General features: G+C 40.4%; 1 protein-coding gene across 2 annotated transcripts in view; it reads right to left on the minus strand.

Annotated features, from left to right (window-relative positions):
- Nucleotides 1-25,751, minus strand: part of arhgap9 (Rho GTPase activating protein 9) — a 60,515-nt gene that overhangs the window by 23,369 nt on the left and 11,395 nt on the right. For both annotated transcript variants that reach the window (XM_045691932.2, XM_045691930.2), the window contains 7 exons: nucleotides 15,994-16,461; nucleotides 7,721-7,913; nucleotides 7,388-7,612; nucleotides 7,005-7,159; nucleotides 2,728-2,856; nucleotides 2,402-2,512; nucleotides 5-94 (listed from right to left, as the gene is read on the minus strand). In XM_045691932.2, coding sequence (XP_045547888.2) covers nucleotides 5-94; nucleotides 2,402-2,512; nucleotides 2,728-2,856; nucleotides 7,005-7,159; nucleotides 7,388-7,612; nucleotides 7,721-7,913; nucleotides 15,994-16,326 — 1,236 coding nt within the window. In that variant the 5' untranslated portion in view covers nucleotides 16,327-16,461. The remainder of the gene's footprint in view (nucleotides 1-4; nucleotides 95-2,401; nucleotides 2,513-2,727; nucleotides 2,857-7,004; nucleotides 7,160-7,387; nucleotides 7,613-7,720; nucleotides 7,914-15,993; nucleotides 16,462-25,751) is intronic.

Genomic DNA, 25,751 nt, shown 5'->3' on the forward strand with positions numbered 1-25,751 from the left:
CTACCCTGTTCGTGTTGCCATTCTCTGTGCCTGGGATTGGGAGAGACAGGTGGTTTGCGTCCCTTGGGATTGTCTGTGGTTGCATCGGACTAGCCTATAGCACGGAAGAGAGTATAGGTGTTAGTTTGAAAGCACATCTGTTCTACTATTTCTCATTGCTGGCGACATTAAAAAAGTGTTGATAAAAAGACTACTGTCCCCAAATATAGTTGTACTGTTGAACTTAACATAGGACCCTGTGATCTGTATATCTGTAAATTAACATAGAACCCTGTGATCTGTAAATTAACATAGGACCCTGTGATCTGTATATCTGTAAATTAACATAGAACCCTGTGATCTGTAAATTAACATAGGAACCTGTGTTCTCTATATCCCTGTTACAGTGGCTTGCGAAAGTATTCACCCCCTTGGCATTGTTCGTATTTTGTTGCCTTACTATCTGGAATTAAAACAAATTTTTTGAGGTGTGTTTGTATCATTTGATTTACACAACATGCCTACCACTTTGAAGATGCAAAATATTTTGGGGGGTGAAACAAACAAGAAATAATACAAAAAAACTGAATAGTTATGTACCCCCCCCCCCCCCCCCCCCCACAAAGTCAATACTTTGTAGAGCCATCTTTTGCAGCAATTACATTACTGTGAGTCTCTTGGGGTATGTCTCTATAAGCTTGGCACATCTAGCCACTGGGATCTTTGCCCATTCTTCAAGGCAAAACTGCTTCAGCTCCTTCAAGTTGGATGGGTTCTACTGGTGTACAGCAATCTTTAAGTCATACCACAGATTCTCAATGGGATTGAGGTCTGGGCTTTGACTAGGCCATTCCAAGACAGTTAAATGTTTCCCCTTAAACCACGCTAGTGTTGCTTTAGCAGTATGCTTAGGGTCATTGTCTTGCTGGAAGGTGAACCTCCGTCCCAGTCTCAAATCTCTGGAAGACTGAATGTCATAACCGTCGTAAGGATAGGACCAAGGCGCAGCGGGTAAAGTGCTCATACTTAATTTCCTCGATGAAAACACTTAAACAAAATAAACAAACAACGAAAAACAGTTCCATCAGGCTCCCAGGCTATACAGAAAATACCACCCACAAAACACCAGTGAAACAACATCAACTAAATATGGCCTCCAATTAGAGACAACGACAACCAGCTGACTCTAATTGGAGGTCATGCCCAAAAACCCAACATAGAAATAGAAAACTAGAATTTAACCATAGATATAGAAAACATAGAACAAAACTCAAAAACACCAAAACACACAAAACAAACACCCCCTGCCACGCCCTGACCATACTATAATGACAAATAACCCCTTTTACTGGTCAGGACGTGACACTGAAACAGGTTTCCCTCAAGAATTTCCCTGTATTAAACTCCATCCATCAATCCTTCAATTCTGACCAGTTTCCCAGTCCCTGCCGATGAAAAACATTCCCACAGAATGATGCTGCCACCACCATGCTTCACTGTGGGGATGTTGTTCTCGGGGTGATGAGAGATGTTGGGTTTGCGCCAGACATAGCATTTTCCTTGATGGCCAAAAAGCTCAATTTTAGTCTCATCTGACTAGAGTACCTTCTTCCATATGTTTGGGGAGTCTCCCACATGCCTTTTGGCAAACACCAAATGTGTTTGCTTATTTTTTTCTTTGAGCAATGGCTTTTTTCTGGCCACTCTTCCGTAAAGCCCAGCTCTGTGGAGTGTACAGCTTAAAGTGGTCCTATGGACAGATACTCCAATCGCCGCTGTGGAGCTTTGCAGCTCCTTCAGGGTTATCTTTAGTCTCTTTGTTGCCTCTCTGATTAATGCCCTCCTTGCCTGGTCTGTGAGTTTTGGTCGGCGGCCCACTCTTGGCAGGTTTGTTGTGGTGCCATATTCTTTAAATGTTTTAATAATGGATTTAATGGGGTTCCGTGGGATGTTCAAAGTTTCTGATATTTTTTTATAACCCCAACCCTGATCTGTACTTCTCCACAACTTTGTCCCTGACCTGTTTGGAGAGCTCCTTGGTCTTCATGGTGCCCCTTGCTTAGTGGTGTTGCAGACTCTGGGGCCTTTCAGAACAAGTGTATATATACTGAGATCATGTGACAGATCATGTGACACTTAGATTGCACACAGGTGGACTTTATTTAACTAATTATGTGACTTAATAGGTTGCACCAGATCTTATTTAGGGGCTTCATAGCAAAGGGGGTGAATATATATGCACGCACCACTTTTCCGTTTGTTATTTTTTCGAATATTTTGAAACAAGTTGTTTTTTTCATTTCACTTCACCAATTTGGACTATTTTGTGTTTATGTCCATTACATGAAATCCAAATAAAAATCAATTTCAATTACAAACCAAGGGGGATGAATACTTTTGCAAGGCACTGTATGTCTGTTACCCGTTCGCGAGCTCTGCGGGGGGGTTTCCAGGACCTCTCCTTGGTAACAGTGTTGACATAGAAACATCGCCCCGTGGAGGGGTCCGAGTATTGCTCCCATAGGTCCAGCACCTGCAGGGGTACAACGGAAATATGTTTGGGACTTTTTTTTGTGTCTTTCTCAATAGCTTTATGTATGAACATCATCTTTGCTATTTCAGTGTGTTTTTAATTGTTTGAAAGGATTGTATTAGCTATTTTAAGTTTAAAAAAAACATGACATTTCCATCGTCAACGGCCTTCATCAGAATGAAACTGATCAAACAGAAACAAACTAACAAAATAACCTGCATGGGTCGCTGGCCGGGGGTGGGGCTGGGGGGCTCCACTTGGGTCAGCCTCTTCACCTGGTGGATGGCAGAGTGTAGAGGAGACTCCAGGAGATACTGCTGGGAAATGTAGGACTGGGGAGACACCTGGTGGGGAGAGAGAGGAGGTTATACTGTATAAGGTCAATAACATGTTACATGAGGTTGGACACAGTTTGATGGGGAAATGTCAGGTTAGGGTGTGTGTGTGTGTGTGTGTGTGTGTGTGTGTGTGTGTGTGTGTGTGTGTGTGTGTGTGTGTGTGTGTGTGTGTGTGTGTGTGTGTGTGTGTGTGTGTGTGTGTGTATTATACAGTATATTATATATAGTCTACAGGTCGCACGTGCCACTCAGCCCCAGCTGGCATTAGTAGAATGACTATAGTTACATAACATGGGGATAAAGCTGCATCGTATAGCCTCATCACTACAGCTTTCATGGAGATGATTTTCCATCACGGCTTTACTTTTCAATCTATTTCAGTGCAACAGATGGCCTCCTATAGCTTACATTATCTTACATACCGGCTCTTACATACTGGTGCATGTAAATGTTTTCAACAAGCCCAGTCCTTAGGCCTCTCTGACTACATGTTGAGGTGTACCGGTATATATCTTTCTCTCGGTTTCTGTTATTCTCTCTCTCTTTCTGTCGTTTTCTTTCTGTTTTCCATTTCTCTCTCTTTCACTCTGTGTTTCTGCGTATCTTTCTCTCTCTCTCTCTCCCTCTCTCTCTCTCTCTCAATGTTTTCTGTTGAAGCCACATCCTCTTCTGTTTGTGGTTCTTCTTGACTGCCCACTGACACACACACACACACACACACACACACACACACACACACACACACACACACACACACACACACACACACACACACACACACACACACACACAGAGAGAGAGAGAGAGAGAGAGAGCAGCACTGGGGCATATAATACATTACACTCACCTGAGACCAAACTAGTTTGGTAATAAATAAATATTTATTTTATTTTTTATTGAACCTTTATTGAATTTAATTTAGTCCCGTGTGGCTCAGTTGGTAGAGACATGGTGTTTGCAACGCCAGGGTTGTGGGTTCAATTCCCACGGGGGACCAGTACGGAGAAAAAAAATGTATGAAATGTATGCATTCACTACTGTAAGTCGTTCTGGATAAGAGCGTCTGCTAAATGACTAAAATGTAATGTAATTGGGCAAGTCAGTTAAGAACACATTCTTATTGACAATGATGGCAAAACCCGGATGACGTTGGGCCAATTGTGCACCGCCGGACTCGGGAGAGGCGAAGGTCGGCCAAACCCTCCCCTAATCCGGACAACACTGGTCTAATTGTATTCCACATCATGGGTCTCCCGGTTGCGGCCGGCTGTGACACAGCCTGGGATCGAACCAGGGTCTGTAGTGACGCCTCCAGCACTGCGATGCAGTAACCTTAGACCACTGAGCCACTCGAGAGGCCCCACAACAATCCTGTGCACGTGCGTGTGTTTCCTGTATCTTAACAGGACGTGACCTGTGAGGAGAGGAGGTATCTGTGTTTTTTTTGGAAATTATGTGTTTTTCCACACTGCTGTTTTACCTTCAACTGACACAGAACACCTAAAGCTGACTCTAACCTCCGCTCTCACTATAGGCCTGACCTTTTAAACCACTGTATAATGGGTGGGCGGGCATGCATGTATTCATGTGTGTGTGTGCATCCGTGCGTACATTTGTGCAGTCTGGGAGATGACAGGACATTTATCTGGGCCATTCTGGGAGATGACAGGACATTTATCTGGGCCATTCTGGGAGATGACAGGACATTTATCTGGGTCATTCTGGGAGACGACAGGGCATTTATCTGGGCCATTCTGGGAGACGACAGGACATTTATCTGGGCCATTCTGGGAGACGACAGGACATTTATCTGGGCCATTCTGGGAGACGACAGGACATTTATCTGGGCCATTCTGGGAGACGACAGGACAGTTATCTGGGCCATTCTGGGAGACGACAGGACATTTATCTGGGCCATTCTGGGAGACGACAGGACATTTATCTGGGCCATTCTGGGAGACGACAGGACAGTTATCTGGGCCATTCTGGGAGACGACAGGACATTTATCTGGGCCATTCTGGGAGACGACAGGACAGTTATCTGGGCCATTCTGGGAGACGACAGGACATTTATCTGGGCCATTCTGGGAGACGACAGGACATTTATCTGGGCCATTCTGGGAGACGACAGGACAGTTATCTGGGCCATTCTGGGAGATGACAGGACAGTTATCTGGGCCATTCTGGCAGATGACAGGAATGTTTATTGTGGCTTATATTAAGACAGCATTAACATTCTAATGTGAGGAATGTTCTATGAGCTGGGATTCGTCCCAAATGGCACCCTATTCCCTATTTAGTGCACTACTTTTGACTAAGGTCCATAGGGCTCATAGGGCTTGGGTCAAAAGTAGCACACTATATAGGGAATAGAGTGCCATTTGGGATGAAACCCAATGTCTGAGGTGGTGCTGTGGCCAACAGTCCTCGAACCACACACACACACACACACACACACACTCTGCGTCTGGCCAGCTGTGTGTGTGTGTGTGTGTCTGTGTGTGTGTGTGTGTGTGTGTGTGTGTGTGTGTGTGTGTGTGTGTGTGTGTGTGTGGAAAATAGGAGCTTGTGACATGGATGTTGCTTTAATCCTGCTTACTTTATTTAGAGACAGAGGGAGAAAGACCTTCAGAGAGAGAGAGAGAGAGAGAGATGGAGGGAGGGAGGGAGGGAGCTCTCGGACAGAGACATGAGGGAGAAAGACCTTCAGAGAGAGAGAGAGATGGAGGAAGGGAGGGGGAGAGCTCTTGGACAGAGACGACATAGAGCGCAAGACAGAGAATGAGGGATAATAAGCAAATATTTCCAGAAATATTTATCAGCTCTGTGTATTTTTCCAAATTGAAAAAAGTAAGGAAGTGCACATCCCTGGTCTTGTTCCAAACTATCTAATTAGAGTAGCATAGCTCTCGCCCCTGTCCTGTCCTGTCCTGTGTATATGTGTCTCTCTCTCTCTCTCTCCTCTCTCTCTCTCTCTCTCTCTCTCTCTCTCTCTCTCTCTCTCTCTCTCTCTCTCTCTCTCTCTCCTCTCTCTCTCCTCTCTCTCTCTCTCTCTCTCTCTCTCTCTCTCTCTCTCTCTCTCTCTCTCTCTCTCTCTCTCTCTCTCTCTCTCTCTCTCTCTCTCTCCTCTCTCTCTCTCTCTCTCTCTCTCTCTCTCTCTCTCTCTCTCTCTCTCTCTCTCCTCTCTCTCTCTCTCTCTCTCTCTCTCTCTCTCTCTCTCTCTCTCTCTCTCTCTCTCTCTCTCTCTCTCTCTCTCTCTCTCTCTCTCTCTCTCTCTCTCTCTCTCTCTCTCTCTCTCTCTCTCTGTGCCCTGTGTGTGTGTGTGCGTGTGCGTGTCCGTGTGTGTGTGTGTGTGTCCTGGGTGTGTCCTATGTGTGTGTGTGTGTGTGTGTGTGTGTGTCCTGGGTGTGTCCTGTGTGTGTGTGTGTGTGTGTGTGTGTGTGTGTCCTGGGTGTGTGCTGTGTGTGTGTGTGTGTGTGTGTGCTGTGTGTGTGTGTCCTGGGTGTGTGCTGTGTGTGTGTGTGCTGTGTGTGTGTATGTGTGCGTGTGCGTGTGTGTAAATGTGTGCGTGTGTGTAAATGTGTGTGTGTGTGTGTGTGTGTGTGTGTGTGTGTGTGTGTGTGTGTGTGTGTGTGTGTGTGTTTGTCCTGGGTGTGTCCTGTGTGTGTGTGTGTGTATGTGTCCTGAGTGTGTGCGTGTGCTGTGTGTGTGTATGTGTGCTTGTGCGTGTGTGTAAATGTGTGTGTGTGTGTGTGTCCTGGGTGTGTCCTGTGTGTGTGTGTGTGTGTGTGTGTGTGTGTGTGTGTGTGTGTGTGTGTGTGTGTGTGTGTGTGTGTGTGTGTGTGTGTGTGTGTGTGTGTGTGTGTGTGTCCTGGATGTGTCCTGTGTGTGTGTGTGTGTGTGTGTGTGTGTGTGTGTGTGTGTGTGTGTGTGTGTGTGTGTGTCCTGGATGTGTCCTGTGTGTGTGTGTGTGTGTGTGTGTCTGTGTGTGTGTGTGTCTGTGTGTGTCTGTGTGTGTGTCCTGGATGTGTGTGTGTGTGTGTGTGGTGTGTGTGTGTGTGTGTGTGTCCTGGATGTGTCCTGTGTGTGTGTGTGTGTGTGTGTGTGTGTGTGTGTGGTGTGTGTGTGTGTTGGCCATCTTGGCCCACTCTTACCTGCAGACGGCTGTTTCTGCGGGTGGCCTCGGCCATGTCCCATTGGCTAAGGGACTTGGCAACACCCCCAATGGGTGTGGTCCGTCCACTCAGTCCCATCTCCGCCACTTCCATCTCATCGTAAGGGTTCTGGGGCAGGTTGTTGAAGCTTTTAGCTGGAGGACCACAATCCATTATTGTTTCATTGTACTGTTGTCTCCGGCTGCAACAGTCGTCTATTTTGAAGAAGGGTCTTGTAGCAGTGACTGTAACATGCTGTTGCATTTCCCTACTAAACGTAATTTAACGCACTGACTGTACGCCGCTCTGGATAAGAACGTCTGCTAAATGACTCAAATGTAAATAAATACAGAATGTATACAATACATCGAATCAAGTCTTACTGCGGGGGATGGGGCCCGAGAGGCCAATAGAGGTCTGGGGGCCCCCAGGGACCAGCAGATGTCCTGGGGAGGAGCTAGCAGTGTAGAAGGGGAGGGCAGGGAGGGGCATGGTGGGGAAGTGACCCTCTCCACCTCCCAGACTGGGGGTAGGGCTGTGGCTGTTGACTCCCCTGAAGGCACTGCGAGAGTTGAGGTCCTCCATTGACCGACAGAAGGTTTTGAGCACTGTGGAGGAGGAGAGTGAGTCATTTGTATTAGCAAAAGGGACCATGGAGATCAATTGACCATGGGTCACACACGCATGGGATGACCCACCCCCTCACACTAACGTACCTGAGTACTGACTGTTAGAGCAGAGAGAGAGAGAGGACTGTATCTGCAGTCTGATGTTGGCAGGGTTACACATGATGTTGTTGGCATTTTGTTGTTGTGGTACTGATGACAGAGGAGTGATGGGTACCTCCACTACGTACGTAGCTGGGACATACAGGGGATTGGCTTTACTCGCTGCCCCGATCCTCCGCACCTGGTAATAATAACAATAATATACCTGGTAATAATAAGAATTATACACCTGGTAATAATAAGAATTATACACCTGGTAATAATAACAATAATACACCTGGTAATAATAACAATAATACACCTGGTAATAATAAGAATTATACACCTGGTAATAATAAGAATTATACACCTGGTAATAATAACAATAATATACCTGGTAATAATAAGAATTATACACCTGGTAATAATAAGAATTATACACCTGGTAATAATAACAATAATACACCTGGTAATAATAAGAATTATACACCTGGTAATAATAAGAATTATACACCTGGTAATAATAACAATAATACACCTGGTAATAATAACAATTATACACCTGGTAATAATAACAATAATACACCTGGTAATAATAACAATTATACACCTGGTAATAATAAGAATTATACACCTGGTAATAATAACAATAATACACCTGGTAATAATAACAATTATACACCTGTATATTAAACACCTGGTAATAATAAGAATTATACACCTGGTAACAAAAACAATAATACACCTGGTAATAATAACAATAATATACCTGGTAATAATAAGAATTATACACCTGTATATTAAACACCTGGTAATAATAAGAATTATACACCTGTATATTAAACACCTGGTAATAATAACAATAATACACCTGGTAATAATAACAATAATATACCTGGTAAGAATAACAATTATACACCTGGTAATAATAAGAATTATACACCTGTATATTAAACACCTGGTAATAATAACAATAATATACCTGGTAAGAATAACAATAATATACCTGGTAATAATAAGATTTATATACCTGGTAAGAATAACAATAATATACCTGGTAATAATAAGAATTATACACCTGTATATTAAACACCTGGTAATAATAAGAACTATACACCTGGTAATATTAAGAATTATACACCTGTATATTAAACACCTGGTAATAATAAGAATTATACACCTGGTAATAATAAGAATTATACACCTGTATATTAAACACCTGGTAATAATAAGAACTATACACCTGTATATTAAACACCTGGTAATAATAAGAACTATACACCTGTATATTAAACACCTGGTAATAATAAGACCTATACACCTGGTAATAATAACAATAATATACCTGGTAATAATAAGAAATATATACCTGGTAATAAAAACAATAATACACCTAGTAATAATAAGAATAATATACCTGGTAATAATAAGAATTATACACCTAGTAACAATAACAATAATATACCTGGTAATAATAAGAAATATACACCTGGTAATAAAAACAATAATATACCTGGTAATAATAACAATAATACACCTGGTAATAATAACAATAATATACCTGGTAATAATAACAATAATACACCTGGTAATAATAACAATAATACACCTGGTAATAATAACAATAATACACCTGGTAATAATAACAATAATACACCTGGTAATAATAAGAATTATACACCTGTATATTAAACACCTGGTAATAATAACAATAATACACCTGGTAATAATAACAATAATATACCTGGTAATAATAAGAACTATACACCTGTATATTAAACACCTGGTAATAATAACAATAATATACCTGGTAATAATAAGAAATATACACCTGGTAATAAAAACAATAATACACCTGGTAATAATAACAATAATATACCTGGTAATAATAACAATAATATACCTGGTAATAATAACAATAATATACCTGGTAATAATAACAATAATATACCTGGTAATAATAACAATAATACACCTGGTAATAATAACAATTATACACCTGTATATTAAACACCTGGTAATAATAAGAATTATACACCTGGTAATAACAAGAATTATACACCTGTATATTAAACACCTGGTAATAATAAGAATTATACACCTGGTAATAATAAGAATTATACATCTGTATATTAAACACCTGGTAATAATAAGACCTATACACCTGGTAATAACAAGAAATATACACCTGGTAATAATAACAATAATACACCTGGTAATAATAACAATAATACACCTGGTAATAATAACAATAATACACCTGGTAATAATAAGAATTATACACCTGTATATTAAACACCTGGTAATAATAACAATAATATACCTGGTAATAATAAGAACTATACACCTGTATATTAAACACCTGGTAATAATAACAATAATATACCTGGTAATAATAAGAAATATACACCTGGCAATAAAAACAATAATACACCTGGTAATAATAACAATAATATACCTGGTAATAATAACAATAATATACCTGGTAATAATAACAATAATATACCTGGTAATAATAACAATAATATACCTGGTAATAATAACAATAATACACCTGGTAATAATAACAATTATACACCTGTATATTAAACACCTGGTAATAATAAGAACTATACACCTGGTAATAACAAGAATTATACACCTGTATATTAAACACCTGGTAATAATAAGAATTATACACCTGGTAATAACAAGAATTATACACCTGTATATTAAACACCTGGTAATAATAAGAATTATACACCTGGTAATAATAAGAATTATACACCTGTATATTAAACACCTGGTAATAATAAGACCTATACACCTGGTAATAACAAGAAGTATACACCTGTATATTAAACACCTGGTAATAATAAGAATTATACACCTGGTAATAATAAGAATTATACACCTGTATATTAAACACCTGGTAATAATAAGAACTATACACCTGGTAATAACAAGAATTATACACCTGTATATTAAACACCTGGTAATAATAAGAATTATACACGTGGTAATAATAAGAATTATACACCTGTATATTAAACACCTGGTAATAATAAGATTTATACACCTGGTAATAATAAGAACTATACACCTGTATATTAAACACCTGGTAATAATAAGAATTATACACCTGTATATTAAACACCTGGTAATAATAACAATAATATACCTGGTAATAATAAGAATAATATACCTGGTAATAAAAACAATAATATACCTGGTAATAAAAACAATAATACACCTGGTAATAATAACAATAATATACCTGGTAATAATAAGAATAATATACCTGGTAATAATAAGAACTATACACCTGGTAATAATAAGAACTATACACCTGGTAATAAAAACAATAATATACCTGGTAATAATAACAATTATACACCTGTATATTAAACACCTGGTAATAATAAGAATTATACGCCTGGTAATAATAACAATTATACACCTGTATATTAAACACCTGGTAATAATAAGAATTATACACCTGGTAATAATAAGAAATATATACCTGGTAATAATAAGAAATATATACCTGGTAATAATAAGAATTATACACCTGTATATTAAACACCTGGTAATAATAAGAACTATACACCTGGTAATAATAAGAATTATACACCTGTATATTAAACACCTGGTAATAATAAGAAATATACACCTGGTAATAAAAACAATAATATACCTGGTAATAATAACAATAATACACCTGGTAATAATAACAATAATATACCTGGTAATAATAACAATAATACACCTGGTAATAATAACAATAATACACCTGGTAATAATAACAATAATACACCTGGTAATAATAACAATAATACACCTGGTAATAATAAGAATTATACACCTGTATATTAAACACCTGGTAATAATAACAATAATACACCTGGTAATAATAACAATAATATACCTGGTAATAATAAGAACTATACACCTGTATATTAAACACCTGGTAATAATAACAATAATATACCTGGTAATAATAAGAAATATACACCTGGTAATAAAAACAATAATACACCTGGTAATAATAACAATAATATACCTGGTAATAATAACAATAATATACCTGGTAATAATAACAATAATATACCTGGTAATAATAACAATAATATACCTGGTAATAATAACAATAATACACCTGGTAATAATAACAATTATACACCTGTATATTAAACACCTGGTAATAATAAGAATTATACACCTGGTAATAACAAGAATTATACACCTGTATATTAAACACCTGGTAATAATAAGAATTATACACCTGGTAATAATAAGAATTATACATCTGTATATTAAACACCTGGTAATAATAAGACCTATACACCTGGTAATAACAAGAAATATACACCTGGTAATAATAACAATAATACACCTGGTAATAATAACAATAATACACCTGGTAATAATAACAATAATACACCTGGTAATAATAAGAATTATACACCTGTATATTAAACACCTGGTAATAATAACAATAATATACCTGGTAATAATAAGAACTATACACCTGTATATTAAACACCTGGTAATAATAACAATAATATACCTGGTAATAATAAGAAATATACACCTGGCAATAAAAACAATAATACACCTGGTAATAATAACAATAATATACCTGGTAATAATAACAATAATATACCTGGTAATAATAACAATAATATACCTGGTAATAATAACAATAATATACCTGGTAATAATAACAATAATACACCTGGTAATAATAACAATTATACACCTGTATATTAAACACCTGGTAATAATAAGAACTATACACCTGGTAATAACAAGAATTATACACCTGTATATTAAACACCTGGTAATAATAAGAATTATACACCTGGTAATAACAAGAATTATACACCTGTATATTAAACACCTGGTAATAATAAGAATTATACACCTGGTAATAATAAGAATTATACACCTGTATATTAAACACCTGGTAATAATAAGACCTATACACCTGGTAATAACAAGAAGTATACACCTGTATATTAAACACCTGGTAATAATAAGAATTATACACCTGTATATTAAACACCTGGTAATAATAAGAACTATACACCTGGTAATAACAAGAATTATACACCTGTATATTAAACACCTGGTAATAATAAGAATTATACACCTGGTAATAATAAGAATTATACACCTGTATATTAAACACCTGGTAATAATAAGAACTATACACCTGGTAATAACAAGAATTATACACCTGTATATTAAACACCTGGTAATAATAAGAATTATACACGTGGTAATAATAAGAATTATACACCTGTATATTAAACACCTGGTAATAATAAGATTTATACACCTGGTAATAATAAGAACTATACACCTGTATATTAAACACCTGGTAATAATAAGAATTATACACCTGTATATTAAACACCTGGTAATAATAACAATAATATACCTGGTAATAATAAGAATAATATACCTGGTAATAAAAACAATAATATACCTGGTAATAAAAACAATAATACACCTGGTAATAATAACAATAATATACCTGGTAATAATAAGAATAATATACCTGGTAATAATAAGAACTATACACCTGGTAATAATAAGAACTATACACCTGGTAATAAAAACAATAATATACCTGGTAATAATAACAATTATACACCTGTATATTAAACACCTGGTAATAATAAGAATTATACGCCTGGTAATAATAACAATTATACACCTGTATATTAAACACCTGGTAATAATAAGAATTATACACCTGGTAATAATAAGAAATATATACCTGGTAATAATAAGAAATATATACCTGGTAATAATAAGAATTATACACCTGTATATTAAACACCTGGTAATAATAAGAACTATACACCTGGTAATAATAAGAATTATACACCTGTATATTAAACACCTGGTAATAATAAGAACTATACACCTGGTAATAATAAGAATTATACACCTGTATATTAAACACCTGGTAATAATAAGAATTATACACCTGGTAATAATAAGAAATATATACCTGGTAATAATAAGAAATATATACCTGGTAATAATAAGAACTATACACCTGGTAATAATAAGAAATATATACCTGGTAATAATAAGAAATATATACCTGGTAATAATAAGAATTGTACACCTGTATATTAAACACCTGGTAATAATAACAATAATATACCTGGTAATAATAAGAAATATATACCTGGTAATAATAATAAATATATACCTGGTAATAATAGGAATTATACACCTGTATATTAAACACCTGGTAATAATAAGAATTATACACCTGGTAATAATAAGAAATATATACCTGGTAATAATAAGAAATATATACCTGGTAATAAATCATACATAGAACAATAAATGATACATGACATTGAGCGGTACAAACGGTTTAACCCACAGTAACAGTACAGTGAATGCATAGGGAACATCCCGCACACTTCACATCCCTCTTGTTGGAGGGGAGAACCTTTTGCAGGTTTAAAGCTTATTTTTTGCAATTCTATACATTTTGCCCTGTCTAATGTGTATTCATGTGATATTTGAGTGACACGAACATTACTACAAACTCTATGGCCTAAAATCCCAAGCTAAAATGTTTTATCTGATATGGGCTAGTTGATCGGGACATTTCTGACAAGTTATAAATATCTCTCTAAAGTACCCAATGACTGACATGACAAGAGGAACTGATGATGTACTACCCAATGACTGACATGACAAGAGGAACTGATGATGTACTACCCAATGACTGACATGACAAGAGGAACTGATGATGTACTACCCAATGACTGACATGACAAGAGGAACTGATGATCTACTACCCAATGACTGACATGACAAGAGGACCTGATGATGTACTACCCAATGACTGACATGACAAGAGGAACTGATGATGTACTACCCAATGACTGACATGACAAGAGGAACTGATGATGTACTACCCAATGACTGACATGACAAGAGGAACTGATGATGTACTACCCAATGACTGACATGACAAGAGGAACTGATGATGTACTACCCAATGACTGACATGACAAGAGGAACTGATGATGTACTACCCAATGACTGACATGACAAGAGGAACTGATGATGTACTACCCAATGACTGACATGACAAGAGGAACTGATGATGTACTACCCAATGACTGACATGACAAGAGGAACTGATGATGTACTACCCAATGACTGACATGACAAGAGGAACTGATGATGTAGTACCCAATGACTGACATGACAAGAGGAACTGATGATGTAGTACCCAATGACTGACATGACAAGAGGAACTGATGATGTACTACCCAATGACTGACATGACAAGAGGAACTGATGATGTACTACCCAATGACTGACATGACAAGAGGAACTGATGATGTACTACCCAATGACTGACATGACAAGAGGAACTGATGATGTAGTACCCAATGACTGACATGACAAGAGGAACTGATGATGTACTACCCAATGACTGACATGACAAGAGGAACTGATGATGTACTACCCAATGACTGACATGACAAGAGGAACTGATGATGTACTACCCAATGACTGACATGACAAGAGGAACTGATGATGTAGTACCCAATGACTGACATGACAAGAGGACCTGATGATGTAGTACCCAATGACTGACATGACAAGAGGACCTGATGATGCACTACCCAATGACTGACATGACAAGAGGAACTGATGATGTACTACCCAATGACTGACATGACAAGAGGAACTGATGATGTACTACCCAATGACTGACATGACAAGAGGAACTGATGATGTACTACCCAATGACTGACATGACAAGAGGAACTGATGATGTACTACCCAATGACTGACATGACAAGAGGAACTGATGATGTACTACCCAATGACTGACATGACAAGAGGAACTGATGATGTACTACCCAATGACTGACATGACAAGAGGAACTGATGATGTACTACCCAATGACTGACATGACAAGAGGAACTGATGATGTACTACCCAATGACTGACATGACAAGAGGAACTGATGATGTACTACCCAATGACTAAACTGCAACTCTTTCATTCTACTATTACAAAGATCAAGAGTAGGTTGAAAGCCGGACTGATTGAAAAGAAGTCTGCCAACCCACGATGAGGGCGTACCAAAGTTAGGGAAACACTGGTATATGTGATTTCCCTCTGACCACATGGAGTTTTTTGGTTCTTGGTTAAGAGCCACGTAGGACACACGGTTTCAAATAGTACTGGTTACACCAGGGCCGTAGTCTATGCTAACTGAGTCACACAGTCAGGACCTCCTTACCTGCCACCAGTCAGTGTTAGTCTTCCTCAGCAGAATAAACCGCTCCCCTTCTCGGATGCAGACCTGTCGTCCGTCTGCCCCACGGTACTGATAGTCATACTGCGCCTCCAGCAACACCGTGCCACTGGGGACTCCACACACTGTGGGCCCGCTCACACTGCCGCTCACACTGCCGCTCACACTGCCGCTCACACTGCCGCTCACACTGCTGCTCACACTTGCACCGCTCTCCCTACTGGACACACTGTCCACACTGGTAGTTCTCCCCCTGGTGGAGGCAGATGGCATGGCGGGTGAGGCGGCCGTGGAGCGACTGTAGCTTCCTGACAGCATGGTGGATGCTAGCTCTGACTCGGTCGGCTGGGTCTCTCAGCGGGGGGTGTTTTGGGTGACGAGGGTGATGGTGGGGATGGTACGGACACTGGCGCAGGGCATCGACATTGACCGGAGTGAGGCCAAAGCCATGCTCTGAAACACAAACGAACAGAACAGAACTGGGTTAAAGTGAAGACTGAATATCTATGGCATCACAGATCCATCTGATCATCTCAGAGCCATTTATTAAGCCTAAATATAAAGCTCTGGACTATTCAGCAACTGTCACAGATACACACCATAAATTCTCATAAAAATGTCACAGATACACACCATTAATTCTCACAAAAAAACACAGGGTAGTAATTCTTGTATAAAGCAATTGTATTTAAAAAATAAAAAAGGGCATTGCCATTTATTTGCAATCATCCATTTGTTCAATCACTCATGCATTTAGAGAGAAAAATAAAAACAGTTGAACCGAACAGAAGCCAAACACACACACCCCTGCCCTGACCACTCTCCCTTACATAGCCAACAGAACATCCCTCTGAGAGTCGTCTAAGTAACGCAGAGACTGACAGGCAGAGAGGGAATTAAGAGAGAGAGAGAGAGAGGGAGAGAGACAGAGAGAGAGAGAGACAGAGAGAGAGAGAGAGAGAGAGAGACAGAGAGAGAGAGAGAGAGAGAGAGAGAGAGAGAGACAGAGAGAGAGACAGAGAGAGAGAGAGAGAGAGAGAGAGAGACAGAGAGAGAGACAGAGAGAGAGAGAGAGAGACAGAGAGAGAGAGAGACAGAGAGAGAGAGAGACAGAGGGAGAGAGAGAAAGGGAGAGAGAGAGAGGGGGGAGAGAGAGAGAGAGAGAGAGAGAGAGGGGGGAGAGAGAGAGAGAGAGAGAGAGAGGGGGAGAGAGAGAGAGGGGGAGAGAGAGAGAGAGAGAGAGAGAGAGAGAGGGGGAGAGAGAGAGAGAGAGAGAGAGAGGGAGAGAGAGAAAGAGAGAGGAGGAGAGAGGGAGAGAGAGAAAGGGAGAGAGAGAGGGGGGAGAGAGAGAGGGAGAAAGAGAGAGGGAGAGATGTCATCCCTATGGATGTGCTGCTCTTACCCTCTGACTCTTGACTGCTGAGCCACCATTATCCCTGACTGTGAGAGAGGCCACCATTATCCTTGAATGTGAGAGAGACCACCATTATCCCTGACTGTGAGAGAGGCCACCATTATCCCTGACTGTGAGAGAGACCACCATTATCCCTGACTGTGAGAGAGGCCACCATTATCCCTGACTGTGAGAGAGACCACCATTATCCCTGACTGTGAGAGAGACCACCATTATCCCTGACTGTGAGAGAGGCCACCATTATCCCTGACTGTGAGAGAGGCCACCATTATCCCTGACTGTGAGAGAGACCACCATTATCCCTGACTGTGAGAGAGACCACCATTATCCCTGACTGTGAGAGAAACCACCATTAGCCATGACTGTGAGAGAGGCCACCATTATCCCTGACTGTGAGACAGTCCATCATTATCCCTGACTGTGAGACAATCCATCATTATCCCTGACTGTGAGAGAGACCACCATTATCCCTGACTGTGAGAGAGACCACTATTAGCTCTGACTGTGAGAGAGACCAACATTAGCCATGACTGTGAGAGAGGCCACCATTATCCCTGACTGTGAGACAATCCATCATTATCCCTGACTGTGAGAGAGACCACCATTATCTCTGACTGTGAGAGAGACCACCATTATCCCTGACTGTGAGAGAGACCACCATTATCCCTGACTGTGAGAGAGACCACCATTATCTCTGACTGTGAGAGAGACCACCATTAGCTCTGAGCTCCTCCACTTCAGATACTCTCACGTGCACCCACGCACACACACACACACACACCACACACACACACACACACACACACACACACACACACACACACACACACACACACACACACACACACACACACACACACACACACACACACACACACACACACACACACACACACACACACACACACACACACACACACACACACACACACACACACACACACACACACACACAGCTCCGTGGTCGTGCCTTCAGACCAGGGCAGGCTGGGTAGCAGAGAGAGGAGAAGGGGGAGGAGGGTGGTGGATTCTCTCTCTCTCTCTCTCTGATAATCCACAGCAGTGTATTAATGAAGCACAATAATCTGTGATCTGACTGGTGCCTTGGAGAATTACCGTAAAACCCTCCATATTGATTCAAACCTCCAACCACCAAGCAGGCTGGAAGCTGAAACAGCTCACTGTACCAGGACTAATCCTAATATATTAGATAGAGAACTGAAGCAGGACAAAGACCACTACACGCCAGTGATAACCGTGAACCATCAGATCCTCCTCTCCACCCTCTCCGAGCTGGGCATCTCCGGCGCCGCCCACGCTTGGATTGCGTCCTACCTGACAGGTCGCTCCTACCAGGTGGCGTGGCGAGAATCTGTCTCCGCACCACGTGCTCTCACCACTGGTGTCCCCCAGGGCTCTGTTCTTGGCCCACTCCTATTCTCGCTATACACCAAGTCACTTGGCTCTGTCATATCCTCACATGGTCTCTCATATCATTGCTATGCAGATGACACACAATTAATCTTCTCCTTTCCCCCTTCTGACAACCAGGTGGCGAATCGCATCTCTGCATGTCTGGCAGACATATCAGTGTGGATGACAGATCACCACCTCAAGCTGAACCTCGGCAAGACGGAGCTGCTCTTCCTCCCGGGGAAGGACTGCCCGTTCCATGATCTCGCCATCACGGTTGACAACTCCCTTGTGTCCTCCTCCCAGAGTGACAAGAGCCTTGGCGCGACCCTGGACAACACCCTGTCGTTCTCCACCAACATCAAGGCGGTGACCCGATCCTGTAGGTTCATGCTCTACAACATTCGCAGAGTACGACCCTGCCTCACACAGGAAGCGGCGCAGGTCCTAATCCAGGCACTTGTCATCTCCCGTCTGGATTATTGCAACTCGCTGCTGGCTGGGCTCCCTGCCTGTGCCATTAAACCCCTACAACTCATCCAGAACGCCGCAGCCCGTCTGGTGTTCAACCTTCCCAAGTTTTCTCACGTCACCCCGCTCCTCCGCTCTCTCCACTGGCTTCCAGTCGAAGCTCGCATCCGCTACAAGACCATGGTGCTTGCCTACGGAGCTGTGAGGGGAACGGCACCTCCGTACCTTCAGGCTCTGATCAGGCCCTACACCCAAACAAGGGCACTCCGTTCATCCACCTCTGGCCTGCTCGCCTCCCTACCTCTGAGGAAGCACAGTTCCCGCTCAGCCCAGTCAAAACTGTTCGCTGCTCTGGCACCCCAATGGTGGAACAAGCTCCCTCACGACGCCAGGACAGTGGAGTCAATCACCACCTTCCGGAGACACCTGAAACCCCACCTCTTCAAGGAATACCTGGGATAGGATAAAGTAATCCTTCTAACCCCCCCCTTAAAAGATTTAGATGCACTATTGTAAAGTGGTTGTTCCACTGGATATTATAAGGTGAATGCACCAATTTGTAAGTCGCTCTGGATAAGAGCGTCTGCTAAATGTCTTAAATGTAAATGTAAATGTAAATGATAAACATCTGTTCTGATAAGACTGACTGACTGTAGACATGGAGCTGCACTATCAATCTAATTCACATGATCCATATCGCAAGAGATCCATTTCATATGCAATATTTTGAAATGCATTTCAGAAAGTCTAATGTCCGTTTTTATAGTTTACTCTTGTTTTTTTTTCTCCTAATGTGGCTGCTTCCCACAGACAAGCCCCGCCCCCTGTCACTCAAGCAGCTCAGCTCCTCCTCCTCTCTGTTCGTCACTATTGACCAAACAGTCATGCTGTCAACCCATTGGTCCAAACAAGAATGACGTTGCTTTCCACTTTGTTTCTTAATATAAGTCATTCTATTTCTAGGATTCCAACAGTTTCAGTAGAAAATGGCAATTTGAAAGTTTGTGTGTATGTGTTCTGTTGTAGTTTACACCTGAACCAGCTGACAAGAGTAAACACATGGACGCTGATGGGATTCCCAATTACGTCACATATCCATAGTCCATCTGCTACCCTGCATGGATCCACACATGGAACAATTCATTACATGGTACAATTCAGTTTATATCCACACTATAGTGCTGCATCTATCTATTGACTATGTCTGTCTGTCCTCTAGTCAGGTAAAAAAATTATTGGCACCCATAATAATCTCTTTCTCTGAGGAATTGTATTAGTGTAAAATAAGATAATTTCCCTTTTTTTTGCAAACAATATAACTCAGTATTTGTATGATTTATTTCATACAGTATTTTTTGATCATATTTATCAACGGTGCCAATAATTTTGAACCTGACTCTATCTATCTACACTGCCTTCAGAAAGTATTGATACCCCTTGACCTATTCCAAAAATATTTGTGTTATGTGAATTCAACATTTATTAAATAAGATTGGTGACGAAAAACAATCTACACACAATACCCCATAAGGACAAATTGAAAACATGTTTTTAGAAATTTTTTCAAATGTATTGTAAATTACATACAGAAATATCTAATTTACATACTGTAAGTATTCACGTCCCTGAGTTACCTTAGGCAGCGATTACAGCTGTGAGTCTTTCTGGGTAAGTCTCTAAGAGCTTTCCACACCTGGATTAGACAATATTTTCACATTATTCTTTTCAAAATTCTTCAAACTCTGTCACATTGGTTATTGATCATTGCTACACAACTATTTTAAAGTCTTGTCATAGATTTTCAAGTAGATTTAAGTCAAAACTGGAACTTGGCCACTCAGGAACATTCACTGTCTTCTTGGTATGCAACTCCAGTGTATATTTGGGGAAAGGGAAAGGGGGGTACCTAGTCAGTTGTACAACTGAATGCCTTCAACTGAAATGTGTCGGCATTGTGTTTTTAGGTTATTGTTCTGCTGAAAGGTGAATTCTTCTCCCAGCAGACTGAACCAGGTTTTCCTCTACGATTTTGCCTGTGCTTCACTCCATTACGTTTCCTTTTTATCCTGAAAAACTCCCCAGTCCTTAATGATTACAAGCACACCCATAACATGATGCAGCCACCTCTATGCTTGGAAATATGGAGAGTGGTACTCAGTGATGTGTTGTATTGGATTCGCCCCAAACATAACACTTTGTATTTAGGACAAAAAGCTAATTGCTTTGCCACTTTTTTGCAGTATTACTTTAGTGCCTTGTTGCAAACAGGATGCATGTTTAGGATTAGTTTTTAAATCTGTACAGGCTTCTTTGTTTTCACTCTATCAATTAGGTTAGTATTGTGGAGTAACTACAATGTTGTTGATCCATCCTCAGTTTTGTCCTATCACAGCCATTAAACTATGTAACTGTTTTAAAGTCACCATTGGCCTCATAGTGAACTCCCTGAGCGGTGTCTTTCCTCTCCGGCAACTGAGTTAGGAAGGACGCCTGTATCTTTGTAGTGACTGGGTGTATTGATACACCATCCACAGTGTAATTAATAACTTCACCATGCTCAAAGGGATATTCAATGTCTGCTTTTTTACATTTTTACCCATCTACCCATAGGTGCCCTTCTTTGTGAGGCATTGGACAACCTCCCTGGTCTTTGTGGTTGAATCTGTGTTTGAAATTCAATGCTCGACTGAGGGACCTTACAGATAATTGTATGTGTGGGAAACAGAGATGAGGTAGTCATTAAAAAAATGATGTTAAACACTATTATTGTACACAGAGTGAGTCCATGCAACTTGTTATGTGACTTGTTAAGCATTTTTACTCCTGAACTTATTTAGGCTTGCAAAAACAAAGGAGTTGAATACTTACTGACTCAGGACATTTCAGCTTACATTTTTTGATTAATTTATAACAATTTCGAAAACATAATTCCACTTTGACATTATGGGGTATTGTGTGTAGGCCAGAGACAATAAAATCTACATTTAATCCATTTCAAATGCATACTGTAACACAACAATCTACACTACATGATCAAAAGTATGTGGACACCTTCTTGTTGAACATTTAATTCTAAAATCATGGGCATTAATATGAAGTTGTTCCCCCCTTTGCTGCTGTAACAGCCTCCACTATTCAGGGAAGGCTTTCCACTAGATGTTGGAACATTGCTCCAGGGACTTGCTTCCATTCAGCCACAAGAGCATTAGTGAGATCAGGCGCTGATGTTGGGCGATTAGTCGGCGTTCCAATTCCAAAGGTGCTCGATGTGGTTGAGGTCAGGGTCTGTGCAGGCCAGTCAAGTTCTTCCACACTGATCTTGACAAACCATTTCTGTATGGACCTCGCTTTGTCCATCGGGGCAATGTCATGCTGGAACAGGAAAAGGCCTTCCTAAAACTGTTGCCACAAAGTTGGAAGCACAGACATGTCTAGAATGTCATTGTATTTTGTAGTGTTAAGATTTCCCTCCAATGGAACTAAGGGGCCCGAACCATGGAAAACAGCCCCAGACCATTATTCCTCCTCCACCAAACTTTACAGTTGGCACTATGCATTCGGGCAGGTAGGGTTCTCCTGGCATCTGCCAAACCCAGATTTGTCCGACGGACTGTCAGATGGTGAAGTATTTTTCATCACTCCAGAGAACGCATTTCCACAGCTCCAGAGTCCAATGGCGGCAAGCTTTAAACCACTCCAGCCGATGCTTGTCATTGCGCATGGTGATCTTAGGTTTGTGTGCGGCTGCTTGGCCATGGAAACTCATTTCATGAAGCTCCAGACAAACAGTTATTGTGCTGATGTTGCTTCCAGAGGCAGTTTGGAACTCGTTAGTGTGCAACCAAAGGAAAGATGATTTTAACGCGCTACGCGCTTCAGCACTCGGCGGTCCCATTCTGTGAGCTTGTGTGGCCTACCACTTTGTGGCTGAGACGTTATTGCTCCTAGACATTTCCACTTCACAATAACAGCTCTTATAGTTGACCAGGGCAGCTCTAGCAGGGCAGAAATTTGACAAACTAACTTGTTGGAAATGTGGCATCCTATGATGGTGCCACGTTGAAAGTCACTGAGCTCTTTAGTAAGACCATTCTACTGCCAATGTTTGTCTATGGAGATCGGATGGTTGTGTGCTCTATGTTATACACCTGTCAGCAACGGGTGTGACTGAAATAGCCGAATCCACTAATTTGAAGGGGTGTCCACACATACACTATACTGTATTTACAAATCTATCTATCTATCTATCTATCTATCTGAGCCTCTTCACACTTTTTGTAAAAATACAGTCAGCTTATTACCATATTATATCATATTATTCAAATGTAAACTTGTGTACTTGCTACATCTCAGCCGCTACCTCGACACTCGGCCAACAGTTGCCCCCCTTGAAGCAGGGCAGCGTGGACACAATTGCCTCAGAACTGTCCTTGATGTAGCGTGTGACATAGTAAGAAATCAGCCGTAAAAAACGGTTTTATACGGGCTATGATGGAACCAGATTATTTTTCTAATCAGGTCATAGGGTTTTATAAAAAAAAATCCTGGAAAAACTCCTGGCCCTAGGGAGGATGGAAACATTAAAACCCTTTTCCCAGACAAAGACACAACAACTGCAATTGGACAAAAACTAACAAGACTGAGCTTGCAGTATGCAGGGTACTAGGAGCTAAATCATACGTTTATTTATTTTTTATGTCAGGAGAACGGAAGTGAAAAGTTCGCCTATTCTGGGAATATACATTTTTAGGTTGCAGGGAGGTTCTGAGAACGTTTTTCTATGGTTCCCCGAAAGGTTTCCTGTGAGATTTTATTCACTTTCTGAGAACGGAAATTCTAGGTTATTAGAAGGTAAATACATAACATTCTCAGAACGTTTCAATAAGACTTTTAATAACACTGCTAGCTTAGCTTGGGTTAACTGTGAACTTGAAGTACAGATAGGATACATGGATATTCATTTGCTTAGCCATTAATCATGCAAACACATCATTTTTATTGTGGCACGGCGTCAGTGAGATTCAAACCTATGATCTTCTGTTCTCTAGCCATAGAATTAGTCCACAGGCACTCATTTTAGATCAGCTGTGGCCAATTAGTGGACGCGGCCAACACACCTGAACACACTTCACAAGATAGAGGATAGAGAGGGTTTTGTCGACGCTGAGAACGGAATGTATATTTTGAAATAACATTCTTAGAATGTTCCTAATGTTTTCTTGTGGTTTTTATGGAACGTTTTCTGAATGTTCTGAAACCATGGCTTTAAATAGAACCACGAGGAAACCTGCAGAAAACATTATGCTGAGGTACTGAAATTCCCAGAGAAGAACGTTATTTCTTAACGTTTTCGGATCAGTTTGATAACATTACTTTAAACAGAACCGGCGTGCCAGAGAGTGCTCAGAGTGCGCTGTCAGATTTTCCGTTTTGTAAATTCTGAGCGTTTCTCTCTCTGAGCGTTCAGAGCGCACACTGGAAGCTCTGGCGGAGGAGTTTGTTTGATCCGAGCGTTCTGACCTCAAAACAGCGGTCAAACACCCAAGCTAACTGGCTAATGTTAGCTAGCTTGCTAGCTACTTCCAGACAAAAATGAGAGAACAGCTCACTGACCATTTTATTCGCCCTAGCAGAGCTGGTCAGGATGTTTTCATGTTATCCAGAGGGTTGGTGACTGTAACTGTGCTGCTGGCAACAATTTAATGATGCTTTTATTTTTCCAACAGTTTACTGACACCGACCATATTCAATACCTGTTGAGCGTTTGTGAATTCGTCAGTTATTCTGCGCTCTGTCACACTGAGACGAAGGTTGTATGCAAAATAACCACAGGCTACCATGCTCTCATCAAGCTCTAAGAAACATATAGTTCTCAGAATATTATGTTTTAGCTGGGTTTGCATCTGTCATTAGAAATAAACCCATACAGTATGTCATCACTATTGTGTTGATTGATTCATTCATTCCAGTCAATCATTTTGGATTAAAAAGTCCTAGATAGTTTCGCTACACGAAGTGTGAATATAAACAAAATTTGATCACATTCAAATTTTCTCAGAAATGTATTTTAGGCTATAAAAACATGATGTTATGTTTCCCCTGGCCCAGATGGGATCAGAGTGCATAGGCTTCTCTAGGCTACCTGCAGCTGTGTCGAGAAAATAAACCCTTTCATTTTCACATACATGCTTGTGAATGGTTTCATTATTCAAGACTGTGGTATGTTTTAGAAAAAACGTTTGTTGAATAGTTTGTGCTTACTGGCTAGTAGTGGCTCAATTTGAGCTGGGGACCCAGAATGTGGCATTGCCAGCCACAATGAAATGTAAGGCAAAGATGTCATGTGAATTGGAAAGTATAATTCTCTTTCAACCACCCCGCTCCTCAGACTCTCATTCATATCTCGTAGTGGGAATAGGGCCTATGTCTAGACTTTTATCAGAGC

Source organism: Salmo salar, chromosome 12 (genome assembly GCF_965601325.2).
Source record: "Salmo salar chromosome 12, fSalSal1, whole genome shotgun sequence".
NCBI classification, from domain to species: domain Eukaryota; kingdom Metazoa; phylum Chordata; class Actinopteri; order Salmoniformes; family Salmonidae; genus Salmo; species Salmo salar.